This window comes from Mycetomoellerius zeteki, unplaced genomic scaffold (genome assembly GCF_001594055.1).
Source record: "Mycetomoellerius zeteki isolate Tzet28-1 unplaced genomic scaffold, Tzet1.0 scaffold31, whole genome shotgun sequence".
NCBI classification, from domain to species: domain Eukaryota; kingdom Metazoa; phylum Arthropoda; class Insecta; order Hymenoptera; family Formicidae; genus Mycetomoellerius; species Mycetomoellerius zeteki.
The window spans coordinates 2,901,010-2,921,608 of record NW_017257294.1 but is presented as its reverse complement, the minus strand read 5'-3'; the positions used below and the strand labels follow the sequence as shown (position 1 = coordinate 2,921,608).

Genomic DNA, 20,599 nt, shown 5'->3' with positions numbered 1-20,599 from the left:
ACGTCTGACATTAATTAAATGATACAAACACAGCTTGTAACGACATGCTTTCAATAATGTTGTTTAAACAGGAGGAATTTCTACAGAATCACACCGAATTTTCGACCTTAACGGATTAAATCTGGTTTCGGAAACTACGGACGCGTATTCGAATATGCCAGCAAAATTTATGGGAACTAATTTTTTCGCGTAACTTCCACACATTTCGACCAATCATAAATCCATTTGTCGTTGAATTCGATTACGTTCAGGCTTCTTTTGAAATTCAGAATTGTTTTCGTGCTTTGCCTGTGCTAGGCAATACATCTGAAATTTATGACTCAATACAGCGTTCATCAATAGCCACTTATTATGATTAGCCGACCCAACATTTATAGAATTTTGAAATATTTGTGATTTACAAGCTAATGTACAAAATAAAATTCATCCTAATTTTAATCCGCAAAAATATAATCTGACAAAAGAATTGAAAAAGTTGTTACTGATTAATAATCACAGCTGTCACACGATAACTTAAAACTTTCTACTTAGAACGACGATGATAAGCAAAGCGAGTTAAAGTTTAGGTTAATATTTGAACTACCTAATAACTTCAAAATGCATGAAGCTTAATAGCACCTAAACCTAAAGTGACAACCTGAAAATCCAGCAAAAGAAAGTGGTCTCGCCGTGCGAGAGATTATCGTATCGTAGAATAAACGGAAAGACGTGGGAAACGACGGGGTCCAGCAAATATTCCTGTTTATATCGCATGTTTAAGAATACAGAACCGCACAGTATCGCAACGTTCTCGTGATATCAATGAGGCAACGTCGAGAGTGCTAATGACGTTTAATATCCTGCTTGCTGCTTTTCCGGGATTCTTCACGCGAGGCTGCGTTCTTGGCAATCATCGAAAGCCAAGCTGTCGAGGAGCTCTCGCGCAAGGCCACAGCATTGCGATATACGCGGCGACCGAACGCGAAGTCCTCATCTTTAACGGCAATTATATTCGCCGCCATTGTCGTGTCATCGTTTCGCGTCATTTGCTACGAGAATAACGCCGATCTAATCGTCGCCTGTATTGTCGCTCGTTCCTCTTCTTGCCCCTTTCTCCATCCCTACGAATCACAAGGGTGTCTTGCCAATGAGCGCGCCATTAAGCGCCACTGTTTGTGGTCGAGCGAGCATTCGCGACCACATAGATTGATGGCGAGGATTCACGATCGTTTGGATAATTAGGCGAGGGATACTCGCGAAATTGTCGCATTTTGTAAAGCTAAACATCCCGCGACCGAGTCGCTTTGTTTTCGCTGCACTCTGTTGAACATTCGTTTAAAAAAAAATCAGAAAAAGAGAGGGGGTATTATAGCGATATTACGATTTTATGGTCACGCCTGAGGTATTGTATCCGGCCAACAATATAGTTCAATAAACCATTAGTTTTTTTACGTCATATATTCGGCATTGTTTACGGTCAGGTGAACAGATTTTATCGGTATCGGCACAGTGAGGAGTCTCCATGACTACTTTTGATATTAAATCAATTTCTCTCAATTTATTTTTATTTATATATAAAAATTGGTACTCAGTATTCCGTTAGCTTCCATTGTACCGGGTTTTTACCTATTGTATATTGCATTTACAAACACGGACGTTCAATTGCTTTTTATAATATGCAGTTTTCAAAACATGGCTTTAGATTACAGACCGCTATCCTGGCCACGGTCTCAATTAGGTACGCGATTTTATAAAATTACATATTCGTTTTTGCTTTACCACAATGCTGTCCCGCAAAGGTCTTATATTTTCATGTGCAAAACAAAATTATCTCATCTTGCAGTGGTGGATTCGCGTTTTTGCCAGAGCGAGTTCGTAAGTGATGGATTAACGTGCGGAGCGGAATTCCCTGCTGCATCATGTTTCATTCCTTTCCCTAACAACAGCCCTCTGCATGAAAATCTCGAGCCCCTCCGAGCCTGTTTTCGTTCAGTCATTCTTATGCGTCTGATTATTATATTCCGTGTTATGTACGTTAAGATCCCCATTTTATTGTTCGCACACGGAATTTATCGCTTTGAATGTACATCGCTGTGTCAACAGGTGGCACACATCATTTTACATAGACATATTACGCGAAGTATATGCGAGAAATGTGATGGAAGAATACGTTACCTAATAATATCGACCTATCAAATTTATGATGAGAAATACTTATGAGAAATTTGCAATCAGTTCTAGAAATGCTTATAATATTTTGTTGCTGTTCTTATCTGATATCGATTAAATAAATATTTATAACAAATAACTAAAAAATAATAATTTGTTTCAGTAATGGCTATGTATTACTCGTTAATCTATTTTTATTGAGATTTTACTAATAATAGCGCGTTTAAATTTGCTTCAATAACACAATGATACGTAACGCAATGTGCAATATACAATACGTTATAATTATATTATTTTATAATGAGTAATATCGTCATTAATCAAATACTAAAGTTGATATTATTTGTACGGCCTTCGATTCGATTAACATCGTATAAAAAATTAATCGAATCGATATTGATATGCGATCTCAAATGCCAACGCCTTTATGTTCCCTCGATAATCGTTTCGTGACGCCTCTTGTACTCTCTTGTTCTTCAGTGTATCACAGTGAACTGCGGTCTCGGACATGAAATTCCGTGGGAGATCTCATCCCGATTTCATTATCGGTAAATCGCCGCGATCTAATTATTGTAAACCGGCGTTATGCATCCACAATGAGGGATAATTATTTTAATTATCCCCTGCGTTCGACGACAAACGAGCTGCATCTTTACGATGGTGCGAGCAGCGCTGATCCTTTCTGCGTCGCGTTTCTTTCGTTAAATGGTACCTCGACCATTTCGTTCCTTTATTCTTCCCGACGATCTTTCGCTATAATCCTCTTATGCTTCGCATATTCAATCGCCTCGGGTTAAAATCTAAAATCCACAATCACTCCGTCTTTTTCTCTCACTTTATTTCTTCACTTCTCATCCACTTCCTCTTGCTCTCTTCGTATATGGCTCTCTTCTTCCTTTCGCTTTTCCCAGGAACGTTTTACGAGCCTTTCTAATTTTTTCCTCCCTTTACCGCGCGTCGACTGAATATGAGGCTTTACCGGCGTTTGTATGTTAACTCTGTCATTTGCAAGAACGACGAACAAAAATGCTCTCGCAGCGTACATTTCAAAGACTCATAACGTTCCGTCCATCTCTTGCCACGTCTATCTCACGCAGCCCATCCATTGCACTTTCTCATATACTCCTACGTTCTCTCTCGCTCTCCCTCTTTCATAAAAATCTCTTCCTCTCTCGTTCTCGATCCTTTACTATCTGTCTCTCGCGTTAGCTTTGCGGCTGGATGAAAAAAATGAGTGGGCGGAATGAAACGACAGGGGGAGATGTGAGGAGGCGGAGGCGAAAGTGGCACAGGGAAGAGAGTGGAAACATCGTTCGCGAAAGCTTATTTCCAAGCTCCTTCGGCAAGAACGGATAGGTCTCCTTTATCACGCTCGCAATATACACCACTAAGGTAGCTATTCGCAAAGGTATCCCGGATACGAAGCACGCTGCTTTTAGAAATATCGTTCCTGCTAAGCGACGACGCTGGCTACGACGACGCGCGACGGCGACGACGGCGTACTCGACGGGCGGCCGTCGCGACGCACTCGTGGGGCAACGCTTTTTCTTCCCTTACGTTGTTGTTTCACCGCAGCATAAGCCCGCTTTTCCTGACGGGCAACAAACCTCGCGCGGGAATAAACGCGACAGTCAAACCGTGACAGAACGATACGTCGCTTTTTACGGCTTAACAATGTTTCTACGTATTCTCCGCTTAATATATTACACTAAATGACACGATTCTACTTCTGAATGTAATCTGCGAGTTACTTCTGCCTGAACAAATATATATATATATATATAAAGTTTTACGCTTGATTTATGATTTAAAATGTATAATTATTACTATACATCACGAAACTTTATTACTGTACAGTCGGAAAATTAGTTAAACGTTACGTTTAATTTCCAGTCTAATTCTTCAAATAATGACAGTGAACTATCGCGTATTCTCTCTCATTGCATTGGTACTGATTAAACAATGACGATGGAATATCAGATTGTCTTTCATTACACTATACGGATATAATCAACGCATCAATTACATAATGAGAAACTGATGGATGTTGAGTTGGTTTCTCACAAAGAATTGACGTGTGAGTCGATTCACTGAAAACAACAGCGACAATTGGCAATCTCATATGAGCTATCGTGAATGAATATCAGTCATTCAATTCGATTACTATTCTATCCGTCTATTCTACTAAATACGCTTTGTTATTCATAGAATTACAAACAAATGTAAAAGCCAGAATTTCTAGGATTTCTCGATTCATTGTATCGTTACTGTAAATTTATTGCATCACTGAATTATCGAATTACTTTTTATGAAATACTACAAAAAATTCATGCAAAATTTTGACGAGATTATCGTTTTATTACGAGATAATTGAGTGGCTAAAAAATTTCGGAAAAATGTTTAATCTATAAAGAATATCTTTAAAAGGATCGTATAATACTAAAATTCGGAGAATTGACGTAATAAAACGAAGTGTTGCTTGATTACATTTCGTAAAATGTATTCTGGTTCTGTGCAGTTTTAACAGGCTCGTCACGAAAACATTTAGAATTTTTTGCTTACTCGTAAAAACTGTAATCATAAGTTTATAGCTGATTCCTCTCCTCCAGGGTGCCTCCATATCTGGCTTTTACCCTTGCGAAAAATATTCACTTGATTCGTATATGCGTTCGTGAAGGATTCTCAACAGTATTGCTGAAAACTGGGAACGGCAGAAGGCATGCCATTTTCAGCACGTTTGTCCTCGCACAGAAACACCCTTTTATGATTTCGCCAAGCCCTGCGAATCACCCTCGGGAATTCAGGTTTTATAGACCTTTCGCTGCACGAGCGCAGCCGCTCGGACAGAAAATTACGTGGCGCTATATATTCCACGTTCAAATGGAATCTTTAACGAAACGATTTAAGCGGTCGCGGATTTTTCTATGTAAAAATTCTAGCCGCTACACGCGAATCATATTTATATTTGACCTATTCGTCGTTCATTACCGCGATCGTTCCATTTCCTATTTTATTTCTCTCACGTCACAACTTCGCTCTTTAGGGAGGAAAGACGAAGAATTAAATTGCATAAGGTTCAAGAGTTCATCGTACGTGCGACATACAGCATTCCTAAGTGTTTTCCTGTTTGCCTTTTACGCTGTACGAGGCGTTTTCGTAAAAATAGCGAAATAATTGAAAGACCCTTATGAGAAGCGACAAAATAATTCTGGGTCACGCCGTAAGGAAATTAGATTCACCAGACAAAAGTTAGGAGATGAAAACGGAAAAAGCTGCCTCTGAAAGCTTTTGGCTGTAGTTATTTAAAGCACGCTACTCTATATACCGATTCAGAGTTTCATAAAATGCGCTCCTACAAATCGAGCCACTGGCTTACAATTTTTTCTTTTGCTTTGTTTCTCTTTGTATCGATCGAAGCATCAGAAGTCAACATTCAATCATATTGATAACATTTACAATTTTATACAATGACTACTAAATCAATATAGTACACATGTATTTGCAGTATATAACAACTAGATAGTCATAATCGTAATATTTACAATAATTCGTCAATTAAGAATGACATAAATAATGAAATAAATTTAGTTGCATTTCACAAATTTTAAAAATATTTCCTTTCTGAAACGATATCAAAACAAATTGATTTTGTTTGAGTAAAAAAATCTCTTTCATTGGGAGATAAACTTTTATATTCGATATTGGTAGACAAATTCTTTTCAGTTTATCTCATCTGTTCAACATCGTCTATATTAAGCATCAGTTTTAATTTTTTACTTTTTTAAATAAAGTTTTCGAAATAACACTAGCTATTTTTTAAATAAATAATATTAGAAAAAAATTTCCAATCTATCTGTATTTTTATGATTAAAAATAGGAATACACCGGATATCCGGAAAGTATCCAGTATCCGGTATTATTCGGCACTTTTTTATTATCCGATCGGATAGTCGAATATCATTAGTATCCGGGAATATATCCGGTTGAAATTTTATATCATTAAATTGTTGATTTGTTATTACATACATGTTTTAGAAATGAGTATGCATATTCATAATGCCATATTAATATCGTATACATTGTTGTAAAATTACAATTTTTTCTCTACAGCCCTTCTTTTGTTTCTTTTTTTTTCTATTAATTTATTACTATATGTACAAATAATAATTCTATACTATGTATTTAACAAAATTTTTCGTTTGTTGATATTTGTATCTAAAAAATGATGATTGGCTGCGTTCAGCAAAGAAAGCTCTGCTACTGTTGTAAAATTCTTTAATATAATTAGTTTTATCCATAAGTTCCCTCACTGGATCTAAATGTATAAACCAATCATGTTAAAAAATTTTACAACGGTTGAAAAACTGTTTTCTTTACTGAACGCAGTTATTGTGATTTTTGTTCTATTGGAATTCCAATATAAAGATAATTAACCATTCAAACACTACAGGAACAACACATTTGGATATGATATATCCAACCCAATTCGATTGCTTATAATTTTTACAAAAATGAACAATCTTTTTTAATTGAAACAAGACATTAAGAAACATAACGGTATTTATCAAGCATTAAATATATATATCTTTATTAATAAACAAGTTATATGCAATGAAAAAAATATTGAAGAAACATTGGAAAAAAGCTGGGTATGTCATACCGAAAAGGCATTGTGTGTTTAAGGATTAAACAAAAAATGAAGAAATTACTATTCGCTGCGTTAATGAGTTGAAAGAACGTCAAAGAATGCTTTAGCAATGATTACTAATCAATTTTTGCCATTTTTAAATGTACACAGGACAGGAGTAACGGCCGTGTCTTGGCATCCACACGGCACGTACCTAGCATCTGTCGATCGTGCCAAGACGGTGACAGTTTGGGGCGACCACGTTTGACAGGAGGAGTGATCCCGGGATAGACGATTGTTGTTTCACGCATGAAAATCTCTTAACCGTGAAAATGAAACAAATATGCGTGATGCCCGTCAGCAATCCCGTGAGAAATCATATTGGGCCGTTGGGCTACCCAGTATAAGGGAGAATAATCAAAATCATCGGTCGGTTTGGCCGCGCGGACTGTAAAGCCTTGTAAGGACGCCGTTTCGAAGTTGTAAAGCGCAGACGCCGCACTGAACAAATCCACAGCAGTGGTAGAGACTATTGTACATAAAATTGCACTTATTGTTACTCCCAGGTTGTAAAGATCCCCTATTTAGAATAGTAACCTGCTCGCCACGGCCGTGCCGCGCCGCGCTGTATATCCCCAAGAAATTTAAGAAATTATCATAGTAACTGGTGTTATTCCGCGACTCACTAGACATAAGCTTTGTTTTGCGCGCTAACTATAAAAGATACCATCGCGTGTCAATTGTCTGTACGAGAAGATTCGATTACTCTCGGGATTTGAGATTTATACATATGTGACATTCATGGTGTTATGGCAAAATGTTTGCACGGATTGAAAATTTGCACGGATTTAATCCGCAAAATATACCAAAATTATTATTTCTCTTTTTTATCACAGACAAAAGTCAATTATTATATATTATATATTTTCTAGAGAAATCAAATATTGTTAACATTCGAAAAAGTTAATATAATGAATGATATTTTTTGAAATATAGTGAAATAAAGAGAGAGAGATAGTGCTAAATACGTATGAGAACGCGCTAGATTTGTGAATGAGATTATTTTCTCAGAATTAACTATGCATCAAAAATAGGAATATTTGCATGCAGTTTCTTTGCAGAAAAAAGTAATTAATTTATTTTCGTCATATCTCTCATATATATTTGAATATGATTGAGAATTATTTTAGATATCGGATGAATTCAAAAATTCTTTTTGTAATGCAAAATTAATTCTGATGGAGCAATCTTACTGTAACTTGATTCGTATCCAACATTACTGAAATGACATGCATCATAAAACATATGTCTTAATACAAGTCTGATAAAATGGAAATCAGAGAGTAGGAGATTAAGCAAACAAGCACAATAACGATACTATATTAATATTAATTAATTACATTACGCGTGATTTGTATAATTAATTTGTATAATTAACAATAAATTAATTAATACCAGGATATCAAATTAACAATATAAATAATAGAATGGGCATATAAGAATCGGTTATAAAGTTCGTACAAATAACAAGTTAAAAAGTTAAGATATAAAAATCGACTGTAATTAAATTAAATTAGAATAATAATCATAACATGTTTCGGTTGCTAGTTCGAGCCATCTTCAGATGTCATAAGAGAGCATAAATATATTACATCGAATAATTGTAGTGATGTAAAATATTTATGATTATTGTTCTAATTTAATTCAATTACAGTCGATTTTTATATTTTAACTTTTTCACTTGTTATTGTACGAACTTTATAACCGATTCTTACATATCCTTTCAATTATTTATATTGTTAATTTGTATAATTAACGTTAGAATGTCATATGTCAATCCAAGTTGATCATTATTTTCATTAATAAATAAGACGACGTTAATTAACATTATTTATATGCAATTTTTTTATAAAATAAACTATTGAATATTAAGCCTTAAAGAAAATTATAAATATCTGATCGAAGAAACTCCATAGAATAATAATACAATCTAGATTTCTAAAACATACGATTATAATAGCTTCCTAAGTGTTTTTACTTTTTGATAATAACAAATATCATAATATACACATTTTTGTTATATACATTATTCAGAAGTATACTCAAAAATAAGTATACTCAAAAGTAAGTTTATTAATGCACTTATTTAGTTTTACATTAATTATCATAGATTTCTATCATCTACAAGTGCTTTCTATTGTTTTACTTTTCTACGGAGCTCTTCGATTACTGTTTGATATTTATTACAAATATATTTGCATAAGCTCTAATAATATCTGGAAAACAGCGGTTCGAATTTAAAATATATACTGTTTTATGAACACATTAAATAATTAAATAATCCTTTAATAAGCGTTTATGTATTATACAATTAAATGACATACATTACTTTTTTAATTGTAATTTGTTACTAAAATGATTAACTTACAATTATCGTATGAAGAATTAATCATTAGTTTGCATAATATTAATCGAAAGTTTTATTTCATAACATATCGAGTGTTTTTTTTAATAAAAATTATTTCGACGTGCGTATATATTTATCTTATTTCAAGAGATAATCTTTTGTTCAATGAAAAAAGTCATCAAAACACAAAATTGTTATTTCTACAATTCCATGTACTACAGCTATACTCATCCGTAAATAATTTATAACCGTAAATAATTCACCCCAGCCAAATATTTATACATAACTCTAATATAAAATATATATTTTTCAATAAATTTTTGCTTCAACGAGAATTCCAAACATTATGGAATATAAAATCGAAATTTATTCAAGTAGGTACGTTTGCTAAATTGTGAAATATTGATTAAACAAGGAGAAATTACCAAAATGTTAACTTTTACATGAAATTTTCATTAAGTTTTACAGGCTCTTATTATAATCTTCGGCTTAAAACGTTTTTCCATATTTTATAATTTTTCATTGCAGTTCATTTGATAATGCAAACTAATGATGATCCCCTCTTCATCGTAATAATAACCGGCTCGCGTTTCGAGCAAACACCCAATTGCGTCCAAAATATTTGTGTGTAATGATTTTAATATTGTACACTTACATCTTATTTTCGACTGTTAAAGTACCTACACACTGTATCCTATATTTTCTCTGTATACAGTACTGTAACAACAACCTTAGTCGAAATGCTATATACATTGTTCACATATGTAAATATTAAACGTTTCCCTCTTGTATTTTGTAAAAATATGCCTTGTTCTTTAAATACCAATTATTCCAATAAGTCCTGATTAATCTGAATTAATCTTTTTAATCCTATTTATCTCATTCAACAACTGAAACAACTTCTTGACAACAACAAAATATATTATTTACGGTAAGTGACAAAAATAATAATCACATTATTATATTCAATATATGATGGCGAACGTTGCATGTATAATAATAAAAAGACAACGTATTACATTACAAAATATCACAGAAACTATTATTGACTTAGAGTACGAGTACATCAAACTTTAATAGCCGTAAATTTGCCGATAGCTCTAAATGGATCGAACCGTTTCGATCTATTTTTCGAATTATTTTTTATTCAAGACAAGCAGCTTGTTTATACCCTAATCCCGATTTTCACTTCTATCGTCTCTTCGATAAGCGAATGTATAACATCGTGCATGTACACGTACACATTCACATACATACATGTATACGCGTATGCATGTATGTATGTGTATCACGATCCCCTCACAGAAGCTCGCCATGGCATTGCACAGCAGCCGTGTATCTGACAGTACCTAACGTGCTTTCGAAAGCGCTCATTAGTCACTGAAATGCGGTCACGAAGTGACAACTCGCACGTGGAATATTATACGCTCCAAGAACTTGCATCGGTACTCATATCGCAGCTCGTATGCTCATGCTCGCGCCGACACGTCTATCTCTTTCCTCTCCCTCACTCCATCTCACCGTCCCCCTCTCTCATTCTCGTTCTGTGTCCTCCACCTCTGTTTGTAACTTTCGTATTATACACCCTTTGTCCGCGATTCGACAGTTTCGACAGTTTTGCAATGGAACGTGAGAACGCGACCGTCCGAGAGAAGCCGCTGGCAAACGACGTTAAAGTTCGATCGGCCGGCCGCATCTGGGACCGCCAAAAATTTTTATCCTGCTCCGTTGTGATGTACGCGCGTACATCGCTTTACGAACTTTCTATACGAACGCATACGCGGTCTCAATACGTTTTTATTACCGGCGGATCCCTCGCAAAATTGCTGCGAATTCACGTTGCGAGACATTGATGGAACAGTCTCGTCCATTTTTGCGGATTAGAAACTTTGGTTGCCTGGATACGAGAACAATGTCGTTTATTCACTCGGAGAGATAATCATTTCCGAATAATTAATGCATCGAATTACACGTAAAAGTTAGTAAGTTGAACTTATATGATCAACACGGTGATTTTAGAAAATGTGTCATCATAAACGATAGTCGAGCTAATTTTTCTCTGTTGAAGGAAATCGAAAAGTGAATTAGTGCCTCCATATTCCCGGAAATAATCATTCGCGCGCAAAATGTTTCTAAAATCAACACCTTTATAATGCATTTATTTAAGTATCGTGTTTCGCTTCCTCGTGTCTCTGATACCTAGAAGAGAAGTACCGTTTCTACGATTACAATCCGCACGTTCGCCTCACTCTTAGGCCTAACCGACGTCAAACGTCCCTGTTAACGGTCGTTTATTCCGAAGATAATGAGGAAGATGTTCGCAGGGCCTGAGGAAAGGAAATTGTGTACGAGAGTCAAGAGAGTGACAAATTAACTCGCGCCTTGACTTCCGTGAGATTCAAATCCTTCCTCTGCTTCTCGAATGGATCTCCGCATATCACCGGAGGTGGAAAACCTTACGGAAATGTCAGTCGTCAAGCAGGTACAAAGTTTAAGAGAAATATTTAACCTCCGATACGAGAAACATCTTTCTCATGCTAAAAATGTTTCTGTATACTTCACCAAATCGTGTATGCTTAACGCTTTGATTCACCGCGATCCATCGAATGCAAAACTTAATTAAAAACGTGGATATATTGTACAAATGCTGCAGATCGTAATACAATTTGAATTATATAAAAGAACTTTAATTTTGTAAGATACATTGAAAAAAATTGATTGAATTAATCTAAAATATGTATATAACAATAAGACTTTGATGAAATATAAACGATTCATGATCATGGTTATAAAATAACCAAACAAATTTGATTGCATACATTCCGATTGATAACCAGACGTATTTGGTTATACGAATTCTCGAAAATGATAAAATCTTTGGTTGTAAAATATCAGCTGAATTATGACAATCAGAAATTCTGTTTAGTTCTATTAATCCTTTAATCATATATGTCACATAACCCAACCATGCTCTTTTTCATATATATATACATATATATATCTTTCTTACTCCTTAATAAAATTCCTTTGTAAACATATTTTATAAATTATTGTGTCATTTTATGTCTTATTTCTAAGCATTAATTATTTGTATATTTTTTATGAGTCGTATATCTCTATGGGATATACGGTAAAAATGCAAAGGTTTCAAGAATTTTTTTTTAATACAAAAAATAAGTATTTCAGATTCCTAATACCTTTTTCATAGAAATAGACAGAGTATAAAGTTTTTACTGGTACAGTTCATTTACCTTAAATATAGTAAATAATATTTGATAAATTAAATTTGTGATATATATAACGTATATATCAGAGTTACTGATACTTATGTATAAACGTATTAAGGTTATAATAATTTTTTTAGACATGCGGCAAAAAATTTTAAATGATATATTTATAAAATGGAATTTTATTTTTATTATGAAAATCTGTCGATATGATATCACGTGCAATTTTAAAAAAATTTCTGAGGAGTGTCCAATTAAGATGCTAATATGTCGGGAAGCAGTGGAAATGAAGTGGAACGAGGCTTCATTATAATTTTCGAGGCAAGCGTCAATCACTATATCATACTTTCAATGGAGATTGGTTATTTATCTGGAGTCTACTCATTCATCCTTAATTAACGTAACTGTGCGTAATATCCAGATGTTTCTAAGCTAAGAATCATGATCGGCAGATTTCTTCTTAGACTATCCAAGGTAATTTATATCGATCCGCTCAAGCTTAAAGGGGAGGAGGAAAACGGAGTGCCGTTGATGTTAAAATCCCTCATTATCCAGGAAAATCATGATCATTATCGTATTTTATCTTTCTACTTGTCACTTATAAGACTCAACTTACTTACTGCCTGAATCGAGAAAAAGTTTAAAGGCATATGAGAAACTTTAAATAATGAATGCCTCCTGAATAAAAAATCCTCGATCTCGAGGTTCATTTATCGAGACGTGGAATATAAAATTAATAATATGATTCTATGCACATTATAAAATAACCACAAATAAAATATTTCATTTATTTAATTTGTAAAAGAATTTAAGTTATCAGTTACTATTTTCTTTCAATTCAATAAATCATAATTAGATATTTTAATTATTCTCTCTCTTAATAAGTATTATTTTTAATAAAGCGATAAAAATTTCATAATAACGGATACTTATAAAATATGTATTTGCATTATTATATGAAATATTAAAAAAAGTGACACGTGTATATATCGATTGACATACTTTCTTTATATTTTACCAATATCATCGGAGAAACATGTTAATATCGAAGTATCAATAGATGTGTAAGTTGTCACGTATCTATATAGATTATTAAAATTGTGTATAAATACACTTATACACTTTCTTCAAGTAGCTTTCCGTATATTTCCTTCAAATAAAATCTACTGGAGGTTCAATATGAGGACAAGCCCACAAAAAATATAAAATCTTGTTCCGCGTAGTCTAGCACACATGTCAATATAAAACTGAAAACGTAACGCTGACTGACAGCCGAACGCATCGTCAACAATGTGTTAATAATCGTAACAGCATCCGATATCCGGTAGATATTGATGACTGGCGATCGATTCTGCAGTCTGCACTCGTCATTTATGCGGAGATATGCCTGTCGAGTGAAGCCAGAACAACGGATCAGCCGGCTCGACATTTTTCCCGACGGATACATCTTTAATTACGAGCGGGATGTCGCTGCTTTTTGCTAACTTTCGTGCCAAGCAGTGAACGCGGTCCAAGTGTGCACCATACGAATCTTATTTCTGTCCGGATTTCCTTTTACCACGTGCCTTTCTTGCGCATGCTACCTGCGATTAACCACGGTTCGTCATTCATGCCTGATCAATAAGCTACAGTTAATTGCCCACGCTGCGGTAGAACGAATTATACGTCAGAGTTCAGCGTCCCAACTGGGATACGTTCGTCTGATTTTAATTAGCGCAACGTATATATCCGCAATGAATCCGATCTATTCCAAACCAGATTAAGCGATCGTCGAGCTTTCTTGCGAATCGAGAGCTAATTTGAAATGGAAACGAAGTGCCCAAGGCTATTTCATGCACTTTTTTTGGTATCTTTAAACGTCATATACATAAACGCATTTATGTGGCATCCGAGACTCGAGGATGAATCCGCTAAACTCAAATGATAAAATGTGTAAACGAGAACATGCAATTCCGATTCGATTTTACTAACGATACTTACAAATCACTTTCTACTTTATTTATTCATACTTAGAAATGCATTTGATAATGAAAGTTACATTTAACTCGGTACATATCTCGCACGTCATAATGACCTTTTGCTATAGATATAAGCGGGAATAATCGATCAAAATCACCGAGAGGAGTATTGGGCCACGCGGATATCAGCCAACAGTTACGGTAATTAGCGCATCGCTCACAGTTCAATTAACCGCGCTAGTTTTTTTAAACGCGCGCTATACGTGCCCGTTTCTACATGTTCGCAGAAACCTGCAGAATGTCATCAATATCCATCAAACCAAATCGTAACTGCTGCCACGCGACGAGCGTAGTTCTCCAAATCGCTCACGTTCAACTTCTTAGCGTCACGTCGGAGTCATTATATCAAACTTCCTCCCATCCGATAATTCCTACCCGATAATCTCGATCAACCGTCTCCTTCACGTCACACGCACCGAATTGTGCGCGAAACGAAGAGAATGGCTCGTTCGAGCTCGAAGATTCGGTTGATCGCGGGTAACGGAAGACGGAGCGGAGGTTGCACGGCTTTACCCCGCGAGAATGAAAACTCGCGTTATGACGCATATATATGTGCATAAGGCATCTACTCTCGGAGTCTTCTTCTTTCGCTTCCAACGCTCTCCGCCATCTCGGGCCGGGGATATCGATATTGAAACGTAAAAAAGATTCAATCAGTCGCGAAGTTTCAGCGCCAATCAATCACCCCTTCCCGCAGCTCCTCGTCCGTTCAGCTTTAGGACGCGAAAGCTTCCTCGCGCGCAGCCCGCACTGGCGCGCCTGATCGCGACGACGACGCTAAAATGGCTGTGAGGGAGAGAGGGGGAGAGAGGGATGGGACGAGGGAATGAGACAAAGATAGAGAGACGGTGGTCAGGAGTGCGACAGGGAGGCATCGATGGGCTACGAAGGGCTTGGGGAGAGAGGATCGCGGATGAGAGAGGAAGTATGCCGTGGGGCCGAATGCGAGAGCGAGTTGGAGAATGAGCTTTCGGGTGCACGACGGAGTCGACTTAGCCGCTCGTACGTCGACCGGAAAACCTTCCACGTCGTTACATCGTCCTTATACGCGCCGCCGTCAACGAGATCGTAAAGGGGCCCGCGACCTACGCACCCCTCGACCCCTAATTTCGGTGTCCATATTTTTTCTTTTTTTTTCATTTTCGAATTACCGCGATCAGTTCGCATTGTCTGAAGTTTAACGCGAACGATTTATAAAAAAAAAAGGATAATATATCAAGGAAGATATATACATATATAGTGCAGTGTCTTTGAATCAATGGATCGTCTCTCACCTACGGATCTCATTGGAGCTTGAAAGTGTTAATATGAAGGCAGATCTGTGACGGGTGAATGAGCGCGCGCGTGTATATGAGTGCGTAATCGCGACGAAAGTATATCGAAGCATCATGCGAAGTGCCGCGAGATACCGAGACGCGCGTTCCACCCGTTCCGCGTCGCTTCTTTGCGTCCTCCTCATCGCCGTCACCGGTAAGAAATAGAGTCGCGTAACAGTGCGATACGATGGATTTAACCGCTGGCTTACTTCTAAACCGGAGCTCTTTTAATCCTGATTCAGATCTAAGCTCGCAGTCGTTCTACGAGCCATTCCAGAAATAAAAAAAAATGTTATTCGAAATACCAAAAAAGAAACTCTCTAACTTGATAAAATCTCCGTGTGATTACACATTCAGTTGATTATAAATATAAGCATATCGCTGTCACAAAAAGCAACAGCTATGTGAAAGATATGGATAGGAATTTATCGATCGATAATATATACTTATATAAATCATATCCTTTATCGGGAGGGAAAAAATGCCAACTCTCTAAATCTGAATCATTGGATATCATGGATTATCAATCTCAAATATACCGTTGAATAATCAATGAAAATCAATTGAAAAAGAAAGAAAGTTTGAGCATTATATAATTAAAATATCCATCATCAGTCCAATACTATTTACATTTTTACACTAAAGCAAGATTAGCTAGGGATTCCACATTTCATTGATTTTTTAGTTAAATTTCACTGTGAATTCACTGATGACCAGTGGCATACTTGGGGATGATAATCAGTGATTACCTACTGATTCAGATATAAAGAAAGAAATCAATAACTTCGATATGAAAGTGGATCTAATTTCAAGCTTAAAAGAATATAAAAAATAATTTTGGGTGAGAGAAGTGGAAAGCGGGATGATTTTATACAAGAACCAATGGTCCCAGTACTCCGCGATCAAACGTAATAAAAGCTTGATTTACTGTGAAATACGCACATTTTCTTAACAATTGTTTTATTTTCTTTTCGCAAACAGAAAAGAGAGAAAAGTAATCGTAAAAATTAAAAAGTTTAAATGTGTCTCGTAAATTTACAGTTCGGGGGAACGGCTCTGTTCACGGTTGAAATCAGAGGGTGGGTCAAAGAAGTTGATTCAGGACAAGTTTCTCGGTGTTTTGAACAAAGCAAGCGCAGACTCAATCCGTTCTCCAAACACGCCCGGATCATGATTGTATAAGGGTCGAAGTTCGGGAAAATGGTTATGGAGTCTGAGCCTTGGAGACGCGCTTCGTTTAAGGAGACTCCATAAAGCCTCAGAATTGGGATTGGGGAGAAGAAAATGGATATAGAGAACTTCTTCCGTTGTCGTTCGATTTCGTGATTGTAGCAAGATGTACGCTCGAGATACCGAGGGTGATCCCCGTTCGATGACCGCGTTTGCCGTCGATCCTTTCAAGGCAGCAGTGTAACAGCGCGATGCGCAAGATGAGAAAAACTACCGAAGCGAACTTATTCCACGACGAAAGATCGGTATGTCGGATCCAGTGATTCACCGCGATTTCCGTCCTTTTATCCGGAGCAAAACGAACGATGGATAAGATTAGAACGTCTTTTGTATCGACTTAACAAGGCGAAATCATCAATATCCGACGAAACGGAAGGTGGAACGTATCACGTACACGCCTCATGCGTATATCTTTGACAAGCCCATGAGATACCGAGGGATTTTGATTGTATTATAGAGATGGGCGAAAACCAGAACTAACGAAGCAGACATGATCAACAAAGGTCCAAAGTGCCCCGTATCGATACGAATTATTAACCATTCGGGGAGTTTCCTAAAAATTGAGCAGAGAGCAAAGCGCGATTTTTAATGGGGATATAATGTCGTTAAACGCGTTGAAACGAGAGCGATCTGATTGCTTTTTAAAGTGTTAACGAAAGAAAAGACATTGATGGAAAAGTATCTTGAATAAAACTTGTCGAAAACATCGCAAGAAGACAAAAATCATGAAAATTTTTCACATTACAATTTATTTTTAGAGATTCTTACTTTGTACTCATTGTTAATCTACTGTGATTCTTTCTCATGATTATATAATCCGTAAAAGAGCTTTCCTTCTCTTAAACTCTTTTATGATTTCTTCAATACTCTCGTCTACTTATCTGTTACCGTTGCAGCATTCAGTGTTACTACCGTTTAATTTTAATAATTTGCAAGTACTCATAATATTGTAACAAGTGATGATTTTGAATTGAATTAAAAAGAGTGAGACGAAGTGAATTGAAAGAGCAGATGATTAATTGTACATGAAGTAATGGCACAAACTTAAATTACAGTCAAAAGGAAACGCATAAAACTTACTTTTACTCTAACTTCGTAATGTAGTAAACGTTAATCAAACTACACCCGACGCTGGTGGTGCCATTCTGCGGAAGTGTGACAGTCGTCGGAACTATTAAGTTACGTGGAAGAAATGATTTTCTTCAGACTCACTGAATTTTTTTTTATGCGATCCGTACGAATCGCCGCGAGTTATTTCGCAGTATAAAATCGTCTACTTTTAATATATTCGTTAAGACGTTTGTCTGTGTAGTTCTGTGTAAATCGGAAGAAATTACGTGAAAAAAACGACTTCTTACTGAACTGTAGGAAGAAAACTTAACTATTTGCCAGAGGTGAAGACTTTTTAGCTAATAGTTTGAGGAAGATTAACGGAAGAACCACACGGCTACTAGATTTAAATCATTACCGAGTCGTTTATTCATCCACGCCATTTGCCTTGAAAACGCGCTGAAAAATTAACTTTTCGTTCGCGGATCCGTGAAAAGAATTCGATATTGATTTAAAATTGCCGGCGGTCTTGATAGCTCCGGAAAAGAAATTAATAATATGTACGCGTAAAATGCGTGAAGTGCTATGCAAATATATCGCGGCAGATCGACGGCGTGTGAACGGATAAAAAAAGATATTGATCTAATTATCATACGATTATCTTACACGGATCTATTACACGATACTTGTTCAACTTTGTATTCTCATTATGCTTGATGATAGAATTCTGATGGAACATCTCCACAGTTTATTTTTACAACGACTATTACTAAACGTACGAACTAGATTATGCTTATATTATTAACAAGAAGAAAAGAATATGTGAGTGCTTCGTATAGTCTACAATATCTTTTGTGAATAATTTTATAATTACACAGTGCGAGTAGGATAGTGCTGAAAAAAGTAATAATTGTGATAGCTATGGTTCATGTAATATAGTGCACTGACGTGTAATAACGCTAAATATTTTAAAAAATCTCTTGAAAAGCTTAATTTGTTTTATAATTCGTATTATAATTCGAAATTATTGACTCAGGAAAAACAAGAGAAAATGTTCTTATCGTGAAAATTTAACGATAATTTTATTGTCATATAAAGAAGTAATGTCGATGTGTTTTTAATGCGATTTGTGCGTGCGTGCGTGCGTGCGTGTGCGATAGACCGCACAGTGCATGGAATGCAGTCTGATTGTTTTCGATATATATGAATTAACTAATTTAAGAGTCCCTGGTGGGATTATCTAAGAATCGGAACTAAAATTTATAATGATTCTGGAATGAAAGGACATTATATATAAAATTTATACGGGAGGTTTTTATAGCATTGCTTAGAGAGACTAATAAATATAATATTATTTCTATCATGGCAATTATTGTCATCAAGTGACCATAAGATTTCTTATTTAAACTTTCAATACCGGATATGACAGATTGATTAGGTAGAACAGTGCAACGATAAGCGGTGTAAGTTCAGGATTATAACTAATGGAGAGTTTTAAAATAATACCCGTTATACCATCATTATAAAAATGATATCCGGATCTAATACCCAAGAAGTAATTGGATCATACTAGCTTATTCAGAATACATTTTTTATAATTAAACAAAAGTTGGTGTTTTTAAAAATAATAATTAATTATATATGTATATTAAATTAATTTCAATGATAAAAATATTTCAATGATGTTTTAATACGCTGTCAATATCTTTAAAATGTATTATTTTTTAACATTAAGGAACGCAATTACTTTCAAGATTTCTACAAATTATAATATATATAAAAATATTTTGATATATGTGTATGATATACATGTTATCCATTACTCTGTGACATATACTATTTGATTTATAAGTTTCTAGTTATTTATCATTTATGAAAGCAATATCATGTCCAGCTATGCTATGAGTTATTTATGATAATCTAAATATTCCAAAGCAATATTCGTGTTATGATTTTAACAAACTTTATAATTTGTTTTATATATATATATATATATATATATAGACTTATCCAGAACCTCAAATAAATTAAATTTTTCTTTTTAAAGAATGTAATTAATCATATATCACAACGTTTTTCAATTTTGCACGCATGTGTGAAATGAATACTTTATTCATAAATATCTAAATAAAAAAAACTGTATTTATATATATATATATATAACAAAAAGTAAATACATTTGAATAAGATACAAAACCTTGATATTCTCGTGATTTTGTATTGCATTCGAAATTTGTCAGATCACTTGCATTTCACACATAGTGCAATCGCAGTGATAATTTCGCGGTTTAATAATTAAAATTGAATTGGGATGAGAAAAAGGCTCTTTTTTTTATCGTGGCGCGTACCTGATGCCTTCTGTCCGATTTTCGTGGCAGCATAATTAAAGTGTCACGCGAGAAGTAATGTTGATAGGGTGTAAAAGTAAGAAGACCGAAGTAACGGATGCACGCCTTTGTTCTTTAGCATTGGGGACGGTAGTGACGCGAGGGGCAGGGCGGATTTAGCTGTGAGAAATTAAGCAATTAAGCCGCGTATTTTACTGGAGATCCGAGGTTCAACCAACTAGTCTTCCG

The 20,599-nt window shown here is 35.5% G+C and overlaps 3 protein-coding genes across 4 annotated transcripts in view; 2 read left to right on the top strand and 1 right to left on the bottom strand.

The window, feature by feature from the left end:
* The window catches only part of Atg16 (Autophagy-related 16), a 404,014-nt gene extending 396,379 nt beyond the window's left edge, over positions 1-7,635 (top strand). Inside the window, exon 13 of the mRNA XM_018451277.1 lies at positions 6,947-7,635. Coding sequence (XP_018306779.1) covers positions 6,947-7,043 — 97 coding nt within the window. The 3' untranslated portion in view covers positions 7,044-7,635. The remainder of the gene's footprint in view (positions 1-6,946) is intronic.
* neo (ZP and PAN domain-containing protein neyo) overlaps positions 1-20,599 on the bottom strand; it is a 284,314-nt gene that overhangs the window by 222,112 nt on the left and 41,603 nt on the right. The window lies entirely within an intron of this gene.
* The window catches only part of LOC108724710 (uncharacterized), a 59,572-nt gene continuing 54,411 nt past the window's right edge, over positions 15,439-20,599 (top strand). For both annotated transcript variants that reach the window (XM_018451280.1, XM_018451279.1), the window contains exon 1: positions 15,439-15,897. In XM_018451280.1, coding sequence (XP_018306782.1) covers positions 15,816-15,897 — 82 coding nt within the window. In that variant the 5' untranslated portion in view covers positions 15,439-15,815. The remainder of the gene's footprint in view (positions 15,898-20,599) is intronic.